Source organism: Vicugna pacos, chromosome 27 (genome assembly GCF_048564905.1).
Source record: "Vicugna pacos chromosome 27, VicPac4, whole genome shotgun sequence".
NCBI classification, from domain to species: domain Eukaryota; kingdom Metazoa; phylum Chordata; class Mammalia; order Artiodactyla; family Camelidae; genus Vicugna; species Vicugna pacos.
Window position 1 is genome coordinate 26,972,027 of NC_133013.1, and position 18,960 is coordinate 26,990,986.

The window sequence follows — 18,960 nt, forward strand, 5'->3', positions numbered from 1 at the left end:
TTATTAAATAACAATTTGAGGCCCACTCTAAGTTTTTGCTTCATAAGAACTGAAGTGAATAGTAGGTTGAAAGACAAAGACTTTTCTTTAGATTTCAGTTTAAATGCTGAGTGTCAGAAATGGATCCCTCTACGAACTTAACAAAAGAACTATTTTATTACTGAACAAAATAAGTCAGCTAATCTCCCTTTAAATGTATTAAGCATCTGTTACCTAGCTCATCCACAACAATATCACAAGGCTATTCTTCCAGAATCTCTTGGCGCTCTGTCAGGAGAATGCTGACTTTGCGGACCACTGGTCTCAGTCTGTAACTTCATATGCAAATCATGAATAAATTTTACATTATATATATGCCCTCTATAATGTACATTAAGTAGTTGAATTATTTAATGTTAAAACTTTGTGTTTAGGGGGTGGGTATAACTCAGTAGAAGAGCACATGCTTAGCACGCACAAGGTCCTGGGTTTAATCCCCAGTCCCTCCATTAAAAAAACAAACAAACTTTGTTTTTAAATGCTTATACTGGACTAAAAAATAGTAAATGTTATAACAGCAATTTTGGCTTGAAATTTCCTTGATGATGGTATATGTGTAGGCTGCAAGGTTTAAATGGGGCATGTAGTAGACTTCTGTCTCTATGCCACTGATTTATCATTTATTTGGAATCATAGGCAACAGCAATGAAGTCTTAAGTCAGAGCTCTCTACAAGTCAGTCTCCTAGGGTAGACAGAGCTGGATGGAAAGGCAAAGTGGATCTGGAGACAAACAGAAAATACCCAGCACACAAGACAATAGCATTCACATGTTTTATTTACATTTAATGATCTAAAATACTGAATTCCAACCCTAGCCATAAAAGCCTGGGCAAATTACTTAGTTCATCTAAGTCTCAAGTTCCTTTCCTATAAAATAGCAGAAGTACTATCTACTTAAGAGAATAGTTGTGATGACTAACATTCCCTTAAATAACTGGTTAAGAGCAAAAAATGGAAAGTATATTAGAGAATGAGAGAAAAGTTAATTCAGGGAAGTCAACAGAAGAAGAATGTGAGCAATTCACATATGAAAAAAAAACAGGAACAGTACCAACAATTATTTTTATCAGTAATAAAACCAATAAGAAAACTCATTCATATTTAATTTTGACTATTCTAATCAATGTTCATCAGCTATGTTCCAGGAAATGTGCTGGTCAATGGGAATACCAAAATTAATACACTGATCATAGGATTTCAAAGTCTATTTAGCAGAAAAAGAGCTTTTAAAAATAAAAGTATGTACAAAATTCCAAGACCCACTCACAGGGAAGGAGTCAAAGAAGAACTAATGTTTAAGGTGGGTCCTGAAGTTATCAATGAGTTTATCAGGGGAAAAACATTTAAAACAGGAAAAACTCTTACAGAGGCACAAAAAAATTTCAGTTTTTTCCTACACCAGGATGAGTGTGAAGAAATGACAGGTAAGGTAGAAAGATGTCAAATTATGAAAAGCTTGATCTATCATGCTAAAGAATCTTTTATCCTAATCTGCACCCTCTGGCACCACAGTTATTGGAACCCCCTAGGTTCAGAACCCCTAGGCTTAGAAGTTCTTCATAACACCATTTCCTATCCCATTCCCACCAAATGCTTGTCAGGAATGGTAAAGATCTGGTGTACTTTCTCAGGCCATAAACCTAGACCAAGTATGATCATTTATTTCTGACACTGCCATAAACTGAACAAGACGACCACCCAGGAAGAAAAGGAGACATTCCACATTCCCTGAAAAATCTGTGGTGACCATACTATACTCACAAGGCCCCATTTTCTATCAATATCACTCTTTTTGCATTCTTTTTTTAATTTTTCTGATTTTGCCAATGAGAGCCTTATAATAACTTCTAATAGCTTCTAACAAGGCTCTACTTATCCACACAAAGGTCAATCTTTTCCTTTTTTCCTAAAATCCAACTAGTCTCTTCAGAAGGCAGGACTTTCCTTTACCAAGCAGCAAAGAGGGGTCAACCCACAACAGAAGTGAAGCATGCCAGGACTGACCTGGTGTAAAAATAACCCTTCAAAGGACAAACTGGTTATGGTGTGGGATTTCTTGGTAATGGCAATACACTAAATTACTCAACTATGAAAACCAGGCCAGGGCAAGTCCAGAAACAGGATATAATTGAGGTCAGCCTACATATGGATAAAAAGTAGACATGCTGAGTACTGAGTTATATTGCCTTTATAATCAAGGATTTATTTACATGTCTGCCCTTCCTAGACTAGGAGTCCTGTAGAGGAAAGGAATGTTCTCCACTCTTCTCTATACACCTACTTCCAAAGCACATGTACCAAGGGGAAGCATATGGATGTAAAAAGTTGAGTACAAATTTGGCAGAACATGGTGACAAGATGTATAGTAGTTTTAGGGAATTTAAAATAGTAAATTAGGAATAGTAAAATCCAAAAGGTAATGTTAGGGAGCAGCAGATAACTAATACAAGAGATACCTCAAATCAGTCAACCAGATATAATAAAAGATTATTTTATTACTGTAAAGTTTTCAGTATATAAATGCAAAGAAAATGACTCAGTCAAAAAACCCAACTAAAGTCTGAAAGTTTGGTACAGCAGAAAGAACTTGTATTGTAAAAGTCAGAAAGACCCAGTTTCAATGACCTCCACTAGTCTAACAGAAATTCTGGGAAATCTATTTCTCAGCTTCTCTAACTTCAATTTACTCACCTGTAAAATGGAAATAATGCTATTTTCTTGGGATTTTGTAACAAATACATGTAAAAACCCCCAGCATATTTCATAGGTATCAGCTATTATTACATTTGTCTGTGAGTCTCCCCTTACATAAAAATTAGTAAATTAATCTTTTTTCCTCCATCCTGTTATTTCCTCAAATCTCAGAGATTCCTTATTCCAATCTTCAAAATGTCATACTTTCAGCAAAAATAAGCAAATGCAACCCAATTAAACTTAAAAGCTTTTGCACAAAGGAAACCGTAAACAAAACAAAAAGACAACCTACAGAATGGGAGAAGACATTTGCAAACATAGCAATTGACGAGGGATTAATTTCCAAAATATACAAACAGCTCATACAGCTTATTATCAAAAAAAAAAAAAAAACCCAAGAAAACCCAACCAAAAAAATTGGCAGAAGACCTATACAGACATTTCTCCAAAGACACACAGATGGCCAACAGGCACATGAAAAGATGCTCAACACTGTTAATTATCAGACAAATGCAACTCGAAACTACAATGAGGTATCACCTCACACCAGTCAGAATGGCCATCATTCAAAAAAGTCTACAAATAATAAATGCTAGAGAGGGTATAGGAAAAAAGGATCCCTCCTACACTGTAGGTGGGAGTGTAAACTGGTGCAGCCACTATAGAGAACAGTACGGAAGTTCCTTAAAAAAACTAAAAGTGAAGGTACCATATGATCCAGCAACCCTACTCCTGGGCATCTATCCAGAGAAAACTCTAACGCAGAAAGATACATGCATCCCAGTGTTCACAGCAGCACTATGTACAGTAGTCAAGACATGGAAGTACCTAAATGTTCACTGACAGATGACTAGATAAAGATGATGTGGTATATATACATAATGGAATATTCAGCCATTAAAAAAGAATGAAATGCTGTTTGCAGCAAATGGACAGACCTAGAGATTATCATAGTAAGACAGAGAAAGACAAGTCACTTATATGTGAAATCTAAAAAAAAAAGAAGATACAAATAAACTTATTTACAAATCAGAAATAAGACACAGAAAACAAACTATGGTTACCAAAGGAGAAAAGGGTGAGGAGAAGGATAAATTAGGAGTTTGGGATTAACATATACACACTACAATATAAAAAATAAACAATAAAGACCTACTGTATAGCACAGGGAACTATATTCAATATTATGTAATAATCTATAATGGAAAAGAATGTGAAAAATAATATATATATGTATATGTATAACTGAATCACTTTGTTATACATAACCTGAAACTAACACAACATTGTTAATCAACTATATGTCAAAATTTTTGTTTAAGTCATACGTTTTGGCTGGGATTCAAGTTCAAAAGTGTATTCTACAGCCCACAAAGTGGTTGCCTGCACCACTGGTCCAAGACATATCTAACAGACTAAAGGTATTCACTGATTTTTAAAAATATTGTTCCCCTTCCAGGTAGGATAGAAGAGTTAAGAGGTAAACCAGCATTCCCATACAGAACCAGAAGCCAGATAATGTCTAGACATCATCTCTTTGAAGACAGAGAGCAGCTAAGGCAAGAAGAACCAGAAGAAGTGGTGATATTACAACTGCAATGGCTTCCACCTAGGGGTCACTTGTGAATTCTGGGAGCAAACAGAAGACTGATCATCTACCAGAAAGGTGTGCTACTGGTGGGCAGAACAGTGGCCACCCCACCCCCCCGGGATGTTCACATCCTTATACTTGGAACCTGTGAATGTTATGCCACATGGCAAGGGGAATTAATACTGCAAATGAATTAAGGCTGCTAATTAACTGAACTTAAAGAGGTTATCCTAGATTATCCAGGTTGACCCAATGTAATCAAAGGATCCTTTAAAGTGGAAGGAGGCAAAAGTGGAGATCAGAGTCAGAGAATGATTTGAAGGTGCTATGCTGCTGGCTCTGAAGATGAAGTAAGGGGCTACGAGCCAAGGAATACAGACAGGCAGCCTCTAGAATTCAAAAGGGCAAGGAAACCGATTCTCCCCTAGAGCCTCCAGAAGGAACACAGCCTGTCAACTCCTTGATTTTAGCCCAGTGACGTCTGACTGGACGTCTGATTCTCTCAACTGTAAAATAATGAATTTCTGTTAAGTCACTAAATTTGTGTTAACTTATTAACAGCAACAAAGGGAAACTAATACTGAGACCTGAAAGGGTGTCTAAATGAATGAAGGAATGGTTGGTCTTCCACCTAGGACACTTAAATGAATCCTGGGATTGCACAGGGCCAAGAGTAAAAACCTAAACACAAAGCCTCTGAAACGCAGAATGGTGCTTCTGGCAGCCTAGGGAAGCAATTATGAAAAGTGTGGGATCCCCTAACAGAGAGACTGCTGAGGAAACTTCAATTCTTAGTTGAAGACTCAAAACGGCCAACAGCAGAGCAGAGATAGACGGAGACTGAACAGGACTAGAAGTCAACCTTACTGGATTAAGGCAACCATTCACCACTCTCACTGTCAAGCAGAAGGAAAAATAAAGATCCTCTCTGGAGGAATCTATCATCATCCAGAATCTCTAAATACTTTATACACAATATATGGCATGCTATCAAAATATGTCAAATGACAGGAACACACGACTGAAAACCAAGAGAAAAAAGATAACATGAAGAGACTAACAGATAATTTGGATACTGGAGTTGGTGACAAAACTTTTAGGAATAAATTAATATGCTGAAGAAAACAGAGCAAAAGATGGAAAAGAGACGAAAAGAAGGAAACTCAGAAAACTAGCATCTATAAAAAAGAATCAAATGGAAACTCTAGAACTGAAAAATACAGGATCTGAAATTAATATCTAAGAGGTGTTTAATAACAGATCAGACAAAGGAGTAGACAGATTTAGAGACCCAGATGATAAATCAACAGAAATTATCCAAACTGAAGCAGAAAAAAAAGAGGACGTAAGATACACAAAAGAGCACTGGACACATATGGACCCTAACGAAAAACTCTAATATACGTGTAACTGGAGTCTCAGAATAAAGGGGATAAAGGTGAGGCGGGAAGCCCCATACAAAGACTGGCAGTACCCCTAAGCAGGGCCACTACTCTCCTGCCAGCACCATCTGGTTCCCTGGCCCAGAGGCTCTATCTCACTTTTTGCCTCTGAAACAGCTTACTTACACCTAAAATTCTATTGGTTCCCTGAACTCACTCCTGATTGGTTATTTCCTTCACTCCTGATTGGTTCATTTCCCTAAATTCTGACTGGTCCATTTGTAGTACCTCATTTACATGGTACTCACTCCTGATTGGTTAGTTCTCTCACTCCTGATTGGTCCACTTCCCTCACTCCTGATTGGTCCACTTCCCTCACTCCTGATTGGTTATTTCTCTCCCTCCTGATTGGTCCATTTCTACAAAGCTTGTTCTTAATTAGTCAACTTTCCTTATACCTCATTTACATATGATGTTGCAAAGCGTAAACTGGCAACCTATAAAAGCCAGTGTAAACCTACAGAGGGGGTCCAGAGCTTGGAGTGTTAAGTCCTCTGGGCCCGCTGGCATAATAAACCTGAGTTTTCCAACTCTCCAAGTGCTGCTTGGTTTCTCCCCCGGATCCAGGTTGCTGTCACAACTGAGCTCTAACACCGAGCTATAACACTGAGCTGTAACACATTTTTCCACAACAAAGGCAGAATTGAGAATTTCTAAAACCTATTGAGATGTCACCTTCACAGATTCAAAAGGATCTGAAAAAACAAAGAAAAACACAAAGAAAACCACAAGACACAAAGTAAAAAAATCTTAAAAACACTCAGATTAAAGGTTCCTTAGCTTCCTCTCACCACAAACAATGGAAGCCAGAAAACAATGGAATCTTTAAAGTGCTGAAAGAAAACAACTACCAACCTAAAATCATATACACAGCAAAGTACTGTTCAAAAATGGAAGTAAAATAAAAATATTTACACAGAAATGTTTACTGAGTACCTACTATGTATGTCAGGTACTGTTCTGGGCACTGGGACTACAGCAGTGAATAAAAGTCATTGCTCTCAGAAAGTTTCATCTTAATGTAAGAAGTCAGAATATAAACAAACTAATAAATAGAATACGTCATATGTTATCTCTACTAGTTCCTCCTTGAAAAAAATTAAGCATCCCATTCTATTTCCAACCATCTTTCCCGAACTAGTCATAACTTCAGATTCACATTTCTATCTAACAGTTTTGTGAATACCCCCACAGCATCTAATATAGTTTATGTTTCTGGTTAATCAGTAATAATCTCTAATGTGTAATGTATAACCCATTGCCTATTTATAGTAAACCCAAGAAGTATGATTAGTCATGACTCCTATCTGCAAGCCAGTACTGTATTTCCTTAATGACTCAGAAATATTTCAGACTATCAGAGCAGCAATTCTCAACCTGTTTGGTCTAAGAAATCCTCTTCATCTTAGAAATTACTGAGGATGCCAGAGAGTTTTGTTATGTGAATTGTAAGTATCAATATTTATGATACTAGATATTAAAACAGAATTTTAAAAATATATATTAATTCATTAGAGATAACAGTAATAAGCCCTATTATATGTTAATACAAAACCTTTTTTATGAAAATAAATTATATGTTCTAAAACAAAAAAGTGAGAGAAGTACACTATATTAAAGTCTCCTTAATATCTGGCTAAACAGAAAATAGATTCTCATACCTGCATTGAGATATAAGATCCATGTATCTCTGCATTCAATCCTTGGTAAGTTGTTTTATTTGAGAATAAAAGAAAATGTGGCCTCGTACAGCCTTTTCAGGTAACTATGGATATTCTTTTTGATATTACACCAAAACTCAAAAAGTAGTTTAAGGCTACTTGCAACATAAAATTGGAAACCGTATTAAAGAACTTTTGATACTCTTGCTATATTAAAATCCAGTGGTCTATACAGTACTTTGAATGAATCATTCACCAATGCATGACTGTAAAATAACACAATTGGTCACTGGAAAATTTGTCATTTGGAAAATACTCGTTCATTATGCTAAGCAGATTTTCCAAATGTTGATAATATGATATAATATTTCATCAGGAAGCTGTCAGTTTCACAGAGCAAATGCAGTTTTCCAAAATTCTAATTTTCACTTTAAAACTTAAAATATCCTATTACTGGCAACGAATACTGTAAGCAGTCTTCCTTGAAATAAGAGGCGTTATTTCCTTCATTTTGGAAAAACATTTACCATATGTTTATTTGCCATGTGTCTAAATAACCAGTTTTTTAGTCATTCTTTCAAATAAAAGTGGTGCTCCATCTTAAACAAACAGCTTGTTCAGGTCACAAATCAAACAACTGCACAAATGCTTTTCTCTAAGACAACCACTGTACTTTAATATACAGAATACTGCCAATTTTGCCACATGTTATCACGAAGACATGCACTTAAGGGATAAGATATGATAACACTAATAATTTTTACTGCTTCACCCAGGATAATAAGTGAAACTGGTATTTTTTACTGAGTGCATGGTGTGAAAAAATAAAACGACTACTTGTATAGCCGATGCCACTTACCTGATTTGTGCTAAGGTTCCTGTGGTTTCACCCACCCATTGTTTCTGCATCATCAGTACAAATGCCAGCACATTAAAAAAGGCAAATAATATCTTACAAACGTTTTGCTCTCATGGATCACACTTTGAGAACTACTGTATCAGAATGACTCAACTGTTTTTAACATCACTGTCAGTTCATGTGAAGTGCCAGGGAACTACATGCAAATAATGAAGTTTAATCTAAAAGCCTCACTATATAGAGAGAGGCCTTAAAAAGCTTGCCCTGTTGGAATTTAAACACTTTTTTCTTGCCATCTTCTTACATTATCACTAGGCATTATCTGAAAATCATAAAATAATTAGTGCCAGAAGAAAATCTTGTCTGTCTCTGTTTGGTTTAAAGATAAGGAAACCAAGGAAGCAAGCATTTACTAAACAAGGACAAACTTCAATGAGTATATATTTACTGTTTCTACGGTGTCAGAGACTGTTAGTGTGATACCCCCTATGGATGAAGATGACTCAGCTCTCACCCTCAAAACCCTCATAACTAGCTAGTGATTTAGGAATTACCATGGCTACATTACAGCCTCATGTAGGCTACACCAAACACACATACGAAGTGCAGTGCAAACAGAGGTAAGGAAGTAGTGAAGCCAGAGAAGAGGGACCTGGTAAGAGATACGGTAACATCTGAGCAGGGTATGAGTATATCAGGCAGTCAAAAAGAGAAACAGCATCACAATACAACCAACCTGAGCAAAAACAGGAAAACATAAACTTGTACTACATTGTAACAAGTAGTAAGTAGTGCCATTGGAGGTAGTGGGAGAATCAGGAACAGTAGATAAGACTGAAAAAAATCAGCTGAAATCAAGGTGGGAAAGCCATGAACAGCATTTATTGAAGAATCTAGACTAGACATTTAGTAGGAAATGTGTGTAGCAGCCAGGAGGATAATGAAGTCTTTTTTAGTTTTTATTTGGTAGTATGGCAGACTGGAAGCCCACAGACGAAAGGGCAAAATAAAGAGGCCCTAGATTATGATTAGTTAGTAAAAAGGATAACAAAATTAATTTCAGAGGTAACTTGATCAGAGCTAACTGGATATGGGAAGTGCAGAGAAAAAGAATCAAATGTGACTTTCAAATTCCAAGAATGGATAACTAGTAAGTAAATCAAAGGAAGAAAAGCCTTAAGGAGAGAAGGCAGTGAATTTGGATTTCAAATGGGTTTCAGGGAAACCCAAAATGTCACAAATTTCAATGTGTCCACATTAGAGGTTTTTACTTATAAACACTAGCTAAGAGAATCAGAAAATACTTCGCAGTCTCTAGTTTATACTTAATCCCTAAAAAATGTAGTTGTGATTAAGAAAGGATATATTACCAAGTAATTGGAGTCAATTAATATTTGAATTAGAAGTATGACAGTTTCAAAGGAGATAGCAAAGCAAGCCTGGGAGAGGTGTCTTGGATTAAAGCTATTCTTAGCATTGTCTAAACAAATGTCTTAGTAATAAGGAAACGTTACCTAATACTTCATTATCTGCTGTACTTTTTGCCAAAATGTACTAAGTGTCAGGTCACTTGTGACATTCCTTTTAAATGGAACATAGTAAAAGGGAAAAATGCTATTGAGCAAGTTCACATTAAGGGGGAAAAAAAACATGGAAAAACTCCCAATACAGTATTTGGCAATTTCTCATCTAAATCCTCACAACTCTTTGGCCTTAATACTAGTATTCTCATTTTTAAAAGTGAAAAAAGTAGGGCTCTGAGAAGTTAATCTGCCAGAGCAGCTGCTACCTAGTAAGACCTTTTAAAACTACCTTCTAAGATATCAAACTACCCATCAATTCAATTCATGTAACAATTGGGCATCATTATTCAAGATCAAGCCAGATGACCACCTATCAGTGGGTGAATAAAAATTTAGGAAGAAAGCAAAACTTTACAAAGAAATTCAACTTACATGATTGTAGATATCTACTGACTATAAAATGTGCTATTCTTTTGGAACTGAAGATCTAACATTGTCCCACATTTTAACGAGTTTGAGCAGTTTTGCTTTGCTTTTGATTTTTTAAACACTGAACATAAAGCAAGGACTGCCACTTAGACTAGCTCCATGGGCCCCAAAGGATTGTTACCCCAAGTTAGAAGTAACCTCAGATTATAGATTATTCTCTCACCTAGAAGTGGTCCTCAAATGTCAGCCTAAAGACTCATTCTTCTATTTATCCCATCATTTAATGGGAATAATGAAGCTATTTGTAAAGTCACATAGTAACAGTGTCAAGATCAAAAGATGACCTGTATCCACAGTCAAGATCTTAGCAAAGTTATGGCCTGTGACACTATACCTATTAAAAGACAATGTCTAGCAGAAAATAGAGAAGGAGGCAAAATGCGTAACCAAAGATATATAGGTTCACTGTCATAAAATGAACAAAGAAAGGGGGAATCGATTAAATTCAGGAAGAAAAGGTTTTCCTTCATGCTTCTGAACTGTGTTAAGAAAACAACAGCAAAAAAACCCTTCATCCAAAGGGCACCCTAGGAACAATGAGTGGAAGTTTAAACGGAAGACTTAAATTCCAATTTTTTAAAAAAATCAGGTGTTAAACTTGGAATGAGCTACATCACAAAACAGCTCACTGTCACTTATTTGTAGTTAAGCAGATTGGAATGTTAAAGAGAGGATTCTCAGAGACACTGGACAAGAACAAGGACTTTCAACTCTGGCTGTGCATTAAAGTATACAGGGAAGATTTCTGTTTAATGACAATTCCTAGTTCAAGCTCCCAGAGACCCATTTGCTTAGTCTTGGGTTATAAGTGTTAGCATTTTAAACAATCCTCAAGAAATCTGAGTAAGCTGAGTAGATGGCATCAATATCAATGTACTGGTGATGGTATTATGCTGCAGTTCCACAAGATGTTACCATTGTAGTAAAATCAGTAAAGGGTACTGGGAATCTCTCTGCATCATTTTTTGCAACTACATGTGAGTCTATAGTTTTCTCAAAAAATGTGACAAAAAAATCCCCAGGAGACTTCACTATGTAGCTAAAGTTAAAAAGAAAAAAAAAAAATTAGTGGACTGGAGAATCTCAAATTCCCGCCAATTCTAAGAGGCTTCAAAATGTTCTTCCAATCTTAGCCATTGAAAGGTAATTAGGAATATCTATCACTTAAAGGAATAATACTTTGCAAAGCCAAACAAGTAATTTATGTTTATTCAACAATAAAAATCCAAACTACCTATATCCTCTCATTAGTATATAAACTGACTGGATAGATAAGTATTATACAATGATTGTCATTCACCTCTTGACTGAGCCAGACTATATGTATTACAGTAGGTAGCCTCTCAAATGGCCCCCAGGATCCACCTCCTCGGCTTCACTTTTGTGTAATCCCCTTCTGAGTGTGGGCTGGACTGACTCACTTAAAACAAGCAGAATAGGGCAAAGTGACGGGATATCACTTCTGAGATGAAGGTATAAAAAGACTGCGGCTTTCATCTTGGGGGCTCTCTCTCAGATCCCTTACTCTGAAGGAAAGAAGCTATTATGTTGTAAGTGACTTTCTGGAGAAGCCCACATGGCAGGAACTGGTCAACAATCAGCCAGTGAAAAATGTGAAGTCTGCTAACAGCCCCACGAGTGAGCTCAGAAGGGAATCGTCCCCCAGTCAAACCTTGAGAACTGCAATCCAGCTATGCTCGTTGCAGCCTTTAAAGAAACCCTGAGACAGAGGCACCCAACTAAGATGAATTGTGATCCATAGAAACTGTGAGATAATAAATGCCGGGTTCTTTGGAGGGGTGGGGTATTCTTACTTTTAATTGAAGTGTAGTTGATTTACAATGTTAGTTTCAGGTGCACAGCAAAATGTTTGTTTTTAAGCCACTAAATTTGGGGGAAAATATAGGACTAAAGATAAATAATATATAAAGCTACCACAGGTTAAACCCAGAGGAAAGGAATCTAATCTGATTACTTCTGCCTCCCTTTGTTCACAGCATCAAACCTTTCAGCTTCTCCAACATTATCACTCAGTTAATAAACCCCTTTCCACCTTAGCTGACCTCATCATTACTGGCACACACCTTCCTCATTCTTTCTTCAATTTCTACCCATTTTCTACCCATTTAAATCCTAGACACCCTCCAGATAATATCCACAGATCTCTCTACCATGAATCCCTACTTCTATCCCCTTAGCACTGACCTAATAGCTTTGAGTGTGTAAATTCAATGAGACCATGAACTCCTTAAGAATAAGTCTTCTTATATTTTCTTCAACATTTAATACAGTAAACAATTAACAATATCTAAGACCTTATATCCCTTCCAGTGTATCAAATAAAGAAACCCTCTCAACGGTTTTGCTTTTAAAAAAAAAAAAAAACACCAGGGTGGGTAGGGAAGGGTGGAAGAAAAACGAAGTGCTCCAACCTAGAATGTGAAATGTTACTAGTCTCGTTTGCATGTTTGAAATAACTGTATAAAGACGACTTTATCTGAAGGATAACAGTAATGATAACAAATCCCCTCCATGATTAGATAGTAAGTGTTCTCCAGGCTCTTGAAATTCTCCTTTTATTAGTTTCTTAAACAATTTGTCTTCCATCATTAACCCACATCTATAGTAACATACCACTAATCATCACACATGGAGAAACACTGCTGTTAAATTTCAACTTTCACTTCAACTTTCAACCAGTGGTTCTCACAGCAACACCTAGAATGCTTGTTAAAACAGACTGCTAGACCCCACCCCGACAGTTTCTGATTATCGGACTATTGCTATAAGCAATTCAACAAGATTTAATACAATTTAAAACTTAAAGCTCAAGGAGATCAGCTGGGGAAAGATAAAAGTTCAAGAGGAACAGACCAAACCAAGCACCCTAATAGCTTCAAAACATCCACACAAACTATTCTCCCTTCTCTCTTCCTCCTCATCCCTCTACTCCTTCCTCCAAACAAGTTAAACAATTCAAATTTATCTTGATAAACACATTTGAATTCAGTATCTTGGAAACAATGAGTATCTCCAACTCACTGAGATTTTACAAGGATGTTAGATAAACAAAGCATTCATGTAAAAAAGACCAATCTAGTAGTTTGATTCTCTGGTTTTACCTTCCCAGATTTAAAAGAAAAGAAAGAAAAAAAGAAATAAGAAAAGCAAAAACTGAAGATTCTGAGATGTAAATTTAACTTGCCAGTTAGAAGAGGAAATGCAGGGGCTAGAAGTGACTCCCCAACCAATACACAATACACTGGAATACACTGCCTCTAATTTGTTCCTGAAACCTCAACCTTAGAAGTTCTTTAATTAAATATTTTAATTAAATAAATGGGTAAAATAATACTAAAGATCTCAAATCAACAGCCAACAGGAAATTTCCCTCATAAAGGTTACATATTTCTTTCTTTAAAACAGATTATTTATCGCAAAAAATCTTAAAACAGTTAACATGCCCGCCCATTTCTCTTTAGTATCCTCTCTGACCGCTCACATCTAACAGCCCTGTGCATCTCTTCCTCAGCATATCCCTTAAACATGGTATTCCTCAGGGTTACTGCCCTTCTCTGCTCATTCTCCGAGTCAAAATCAAGATACTGGATGAACTATGACTACTCCAGTGATTCAGATCTTACTGGAGTGGCTAAAAGATATAGAGATGCTTGGGTTCCAACTCACACTTGACTAATGAACAACAATCTCTGGGAATGGAAACCAAGGACCTCTATATTCCTCACCTTTATATGCTGCTTAGGCAAGATCCATGTCCTCTGCTTTAACAGAGTGACCAGCACACACACAAGGTACAACCAATATTTGCTAAACCATTGTTGCAGAAACAAAATGGCAATCCTTCAACTGCAGAATTGTGTAGTGTTAGTTTGATAAATTACTTAGCAATTTTGGCAATTGTATTAGACAACCACTATAATGATAACACTAACCACTGTAATATTCATAATACTAGTTAAGCAAATACAGCTGGGTAAATTAAGGGCTTTAAGCAGTTCTCCATCAATTATATAAGTTAAAGAAAATCCCCAATCTTTTCTGAAAAGCTCAAAAGCTAAGTAGCCACGAAAGAGTTAAATAAAACAAGACCAAATTAAACAAACTATAACAAGAGAGTTATAGAAAGCCAGAAAACCAAGAGTCTAAAAGAAAAAGTGTTAACTTAAGACTAGAACCAGCAGATATCTACAAATAACAGTATTAACCTACTGTTGCCCAGAACTACTCAGAAAAAGTAATTTAATCTCTCCTGGGGGAATGTGATTAACTTGACCTTTTTACATTTCAATCTTTTTCTCCTGCAAATTTATTTTTAAATTCACTAAAATATTTGATTTGATACCGACAAATAGCACCGGGGAGAAGGGGATTTAAATTTTTTAGAATTAACAGTAAGCTCTCTGCTGTGAACTAAGTAAAACAAGTAAGCCGTTGTTTCCCTTAAAGTTTAAAATGTACTGTCATATTAAATCAGTATTAGTTTTAATTGAAAACCTTACACGACTAACATTTAAAGCCTCTATGAATATAAATAGGTCGTATAAATCAATGAAAGATAAACATCCCAGAAGAGGGTAAAATGAGCAAAAGCAAAGGGCAATTTACAAAAGAAATACCAGTGCCCAATAAACACATTAAAAGTTCAACCTCATCAGCTTTAAAAAAAAAAAAAAAAAAAGCAAATTTAAAAAATGATGACCCTTTTATCTCAAGCAAGCAACAACTGGTGGCAAAAAACTAGTTTAACCTTTCTGAAAGCAATGTGATAATATGCATCAAAAGCCTTGGAAATAAGCTAATTCTTTGACTCACCAATTTAATTTATCCTATGAAAATAAAGCATTCAAAGATTTATCCCTAAGGATATTCCCAATGAGGTGTATAAAAGCTAGGAACTAGACAATAAAAGGAATATTATTAGTAAGAAGAGACTGATTAAACAAATCATTTTTGTAATCACACGAGCACTTGAAAAATAGTCACTTATTGACAGGAGAAAGTTGTTGACATTCCTTCAGTTTTTATAAAAAGCTTTTTTTCTACGAAAACATAGAACATACAGTTTGATTCTGCTATTACTTTTTTAAATGTATAGCTTACCCACAGTTCTGGAACAAAGCTACAGTTCAAATTCTGGTATATCTCTGAGTGCCAAGAAAAATATTTTTTTCTTTTCTTCTCTTGCCTAAACAGTTTTTTCTTACAATGTTCATGTGTTACCTGTGTAAATTTTAAAGTTTAAATCTATTAACATAAATAACCTATAACATAACCAAAACCTAGTTTAGATCTAGTGTATTCATCTGGAGAAAAAATGGTCTGGGATAAATCCTACCCTTTGATTTACTGATATTTCTAAATATGAACTTTTATGAGTGGGAGGTAATTAGGTTTCTTCATTGATTTCTGCTTGGAGGAGGTACGGGGATTGAACCCGGGACCTCTCGGGTGCTAAGCATGCCCTCTACCACTTGAGCTATACCCTTCCCCCAAGGAGGAGACAGATTTGTGGAACAAGTGAAAGCACACGTTTTGTTTGTACTGTTTGTTTTTGGGGTGGGGGGGAGGGATTAGGTTTCTTCACTGAGCTAAATATGAACTTTTAATAAGGGATAGATGCTTATGTATTCAGGAATTCTATTTAAGAGCATCCTTAACATGAAGTAAACTAGAAAAAAAGTGCTTCCAAAAATCAGAAATGGAAGCATGGTAAAAGTAGGACATCTTAAAAATCCATAGTATTTTGTAGGTCTTCTTAGTTCCCCTAAACTAAGAAAGAAAGAAAGATGTCGTACACATTAACTACATTTCTGTTCCAGAAGTGACATAAAGAAATTGTAAGGTTTGGCCTCAGTGACTGAGACACACCTAAGAGCTGAAAAAGTTGGATGAGATTTCAGTACATGAAAACAGACTGTAAGTTAGATAATAAATATCCATGAGTTTTTAAAAGCCAATTAAAATGCCAATAAGGTAAGTAATAAGCTTGAAAACATCAAGTTTCATGTACATTTACTATGTAATGTATATGGTAAATAAATGAAAAGAGAATTCAAGGTTTCGCTGTAAATTCAAGTTTCCTCAAAGAAAACAAAGTTTCTTAATTTAGTGGCTTAAGAAATCAACTGTCATATTTTTAGAATCAGAAAGAACAGTAAAACTTATCTTTCTTCTACAACCTTTCAATGTCCTCCTGAGAGTACCTTATACAAAAGTTTGAGATTTCCACTGTTTAGTAACAGCACCAAACCAGAATTTTTTTTAACTGTAATTCAAAAGTTTTCAAATAGGCCTAAACTGATGGTTCCATTTTCAAAAGAACGTGTCGCTTACTAGACAATACTGTAAAAATCTATTAATCATGCAAACTCAACAAGTAGGCAGGGACATACTAATTTTGCCAGTCAATAAGAACCAACCAATTTTAAAGTGGGAAAAAAGTAACTGATATACAAGAAGACAATAGTAACCTACTGCTCATGTATATAGTTTCCTTCCATGTAACTAGTTTTCTAAAAGTATCACTGAATCAAGACTTCATTTTTATTCCTCAGTCCTATTCCTGACCCCTCATCACAACTGTTTTTCCTCAAATGGAAACTTTTCATTTCCTAAGGCTCAAAAACGCAAAATTTGACCCACAAGGTTAAATGAGATGTGATTATCAACTTAAACTAAGCCTAACTTACTGACCACGAAACAAGAAATAATCAGATAGAGGAGTCCAGAGGCAGGAGGAGTCCAGAGGCAGAAAGCCTCCACTTGCTAATTCACAAAAGAGTCTTGTCCAATATCAGACAATAACACTGCGTTCTGCTGTTGTTTTAGCTGCAAGGCTGGGTATGCAATCCGCAGTAAGTATTGCAACAGTTTCGAGTATGCCAGCTGGAAAATAGCAGGTAGGTCCCAAGCAAACAGCAAAGACTAAAAAGATACAAGCATAAACTTCACAATCTGAAAAGAAGGCCCATCAGCACCTCTTCCGAGAAATAGTTCCCTTCCTCCACCTTTAAGTAGCCACTTAAGACTGCCAAGCAGATCCATTTCTTTATTAACTGGTGCCCACTTGGGGCAACCGTACACCAAGCTGCTCTTAGGCCTACTCTAACCCCTTCCAAAAGTGCTCAAGTGAGACTGGTGGCCGGAGAAGCAGTCTTAGGGGCCCAGTTCTTCCTGCTCTTCTCCAGCACCCCCTCCACTACGCCCCGCCCCGCCCCTGTAGGCACTCCTCGGGCCAAAGGAAGGACATCGGCCCCGGGGACCGGCAGGAATTGCCCGCAGGAGAAGTCTAAGGCGGCCGCAGGCCTCCGCCATAGCAGGGCCTGGAAAGCACCGCCCCCAGCGCACCTCCCCACACCCGGGTAACCGGCGAATGTCTGCTTTCGACACCCTCCAGCCCCAGCAGAGGCAGCGGAGGAGACAGGGCCGGGAACCACCGGGCCCGGCTACGCACCAGGCCCAGGCCTGCCCCTCGGGGCCGCGCGGGCCGCCCGAATCCGCTCCCGGGTCCGGCAGGGTCAAGCCGGCGCGGGGGCCACCCTCACCTGGATGACCTCGTTGACCTCCCGGATACATTCCACCATGTGTTGCAGAATCTGCTCGGCCGTGAGCACCTCGTAGCGGTAATCCTCCTCCTGCTCGTGCCCCGGTCCGCCGCCGCCACCGCCGCCGCCGCCGCCGCCGCCGGGCCCCAGAGCGCTGCCGCCGCCGCCGCCCGTCTCCCCGCACAGCAGTCCGTCCCGCTCCCCGCCGACGCCCAGCCCGGGCTCCACCAGCTCCACCTCGCCCAGATCCAGGTTATCATCGTCCGGCTCGTCGTCGTCCTCGTCCTCCTCCTCCTCGGCGCCGCTGTCCTCCTCGCTGCACTCCTCGTCCTCGTCGAACTCGTAGTTGTAGCCCTCGTCCGAGTCCATGGCGCGGCGCGCAGGGGCCCGGCGGACGCTGGCCCCGAGGCGAGGGGAGGGCGGGGACGCCGAGGCCCCGGCTCTCGCTCCGGCTCCGGCTGATGTCCGGACGCAGGCCTGGCTCCGGCCCCGCGGGCCGCGGCTCCTCCCCGGGCGCGGCGGCTGGCGGCTGGCGGCTGGAGGCGGCGGGGAGGGCGCGGAGGAGGGAGGGAAGGAGCGAGGGGGCCGCTCGCCGCCCGCCTCAGTCAGACGCGGCTCCGCTCCGGCCTCCGAGAGAAAACAGTCCCCAGCGCCACCTCCACGGCCGCTGCTACCGCTACTGAGCCAACAAAGGGGCGTGCGTCACCGCGTCGCGCTGCGTCGTCGCGTCACCGCTCCTGGCGTCACCGCGCCCCGCCCCGCCGCCCCTGCGTACCGGGCGCGGAGACCCCACGGCCGGCGCCGGACCTGGGAACGCGGCGCCGCGGGAGTCGCCTGTCAGTTCCGGCTGCGGTCGCTCTGTGGGCCGATCCCTGGGTCCGTGTCCTTGAGGAGGCCGTGGCCCCTGGTCCCCGAGAGGCGCCCTTCAGCTGCCCAGGGGGCGGTCTTTGCCGCAGGCCGTGGAGAGCCAGCCGCTCACGCCTTCCCACCGGGCGGTAGAGACGCTTCCCGCCCGCCCTGGAATAACTCCGGGGCGGCCTCGGCTGCTGAGCTAACGCTCCTCTTGCCGGGGCTGCTCAGTGGAAATCTGTTTCAG

General features: G+C 39.0%; 1 protein-coding gene across 2 annotated transcripts in view; it reads right to left on the reverse strand.

Moving 5' to 3' along the window:
- ARIH1 (ariadne RBR E3 ubiquitin protein ligase 1) overlaps positions 1-18,590 on the reverse strand; it is an 82,956-nt gene extending 64,366 nt beyond the window's left edge. Inside the window, exon 1 of one of the 2 annotated variants that reach the window (XM_006213737.4) lies at positions 17,865-18,590. In XM_006213737.4, the coding sequence (XP_006213799.3) occupies positions 17,865-18,233 (369 nt within the window). In that variant the 5' untranslated portion in view covers positions 18,234-18,590. The remainder of the gene's footprint in view (positions 1-17,864) is intronic. The other variant, XM_072951076.1, reaches the window with a different exon arrangement.
- Positions 18,591-18,960: the final 370 nt, after the last annotated feature.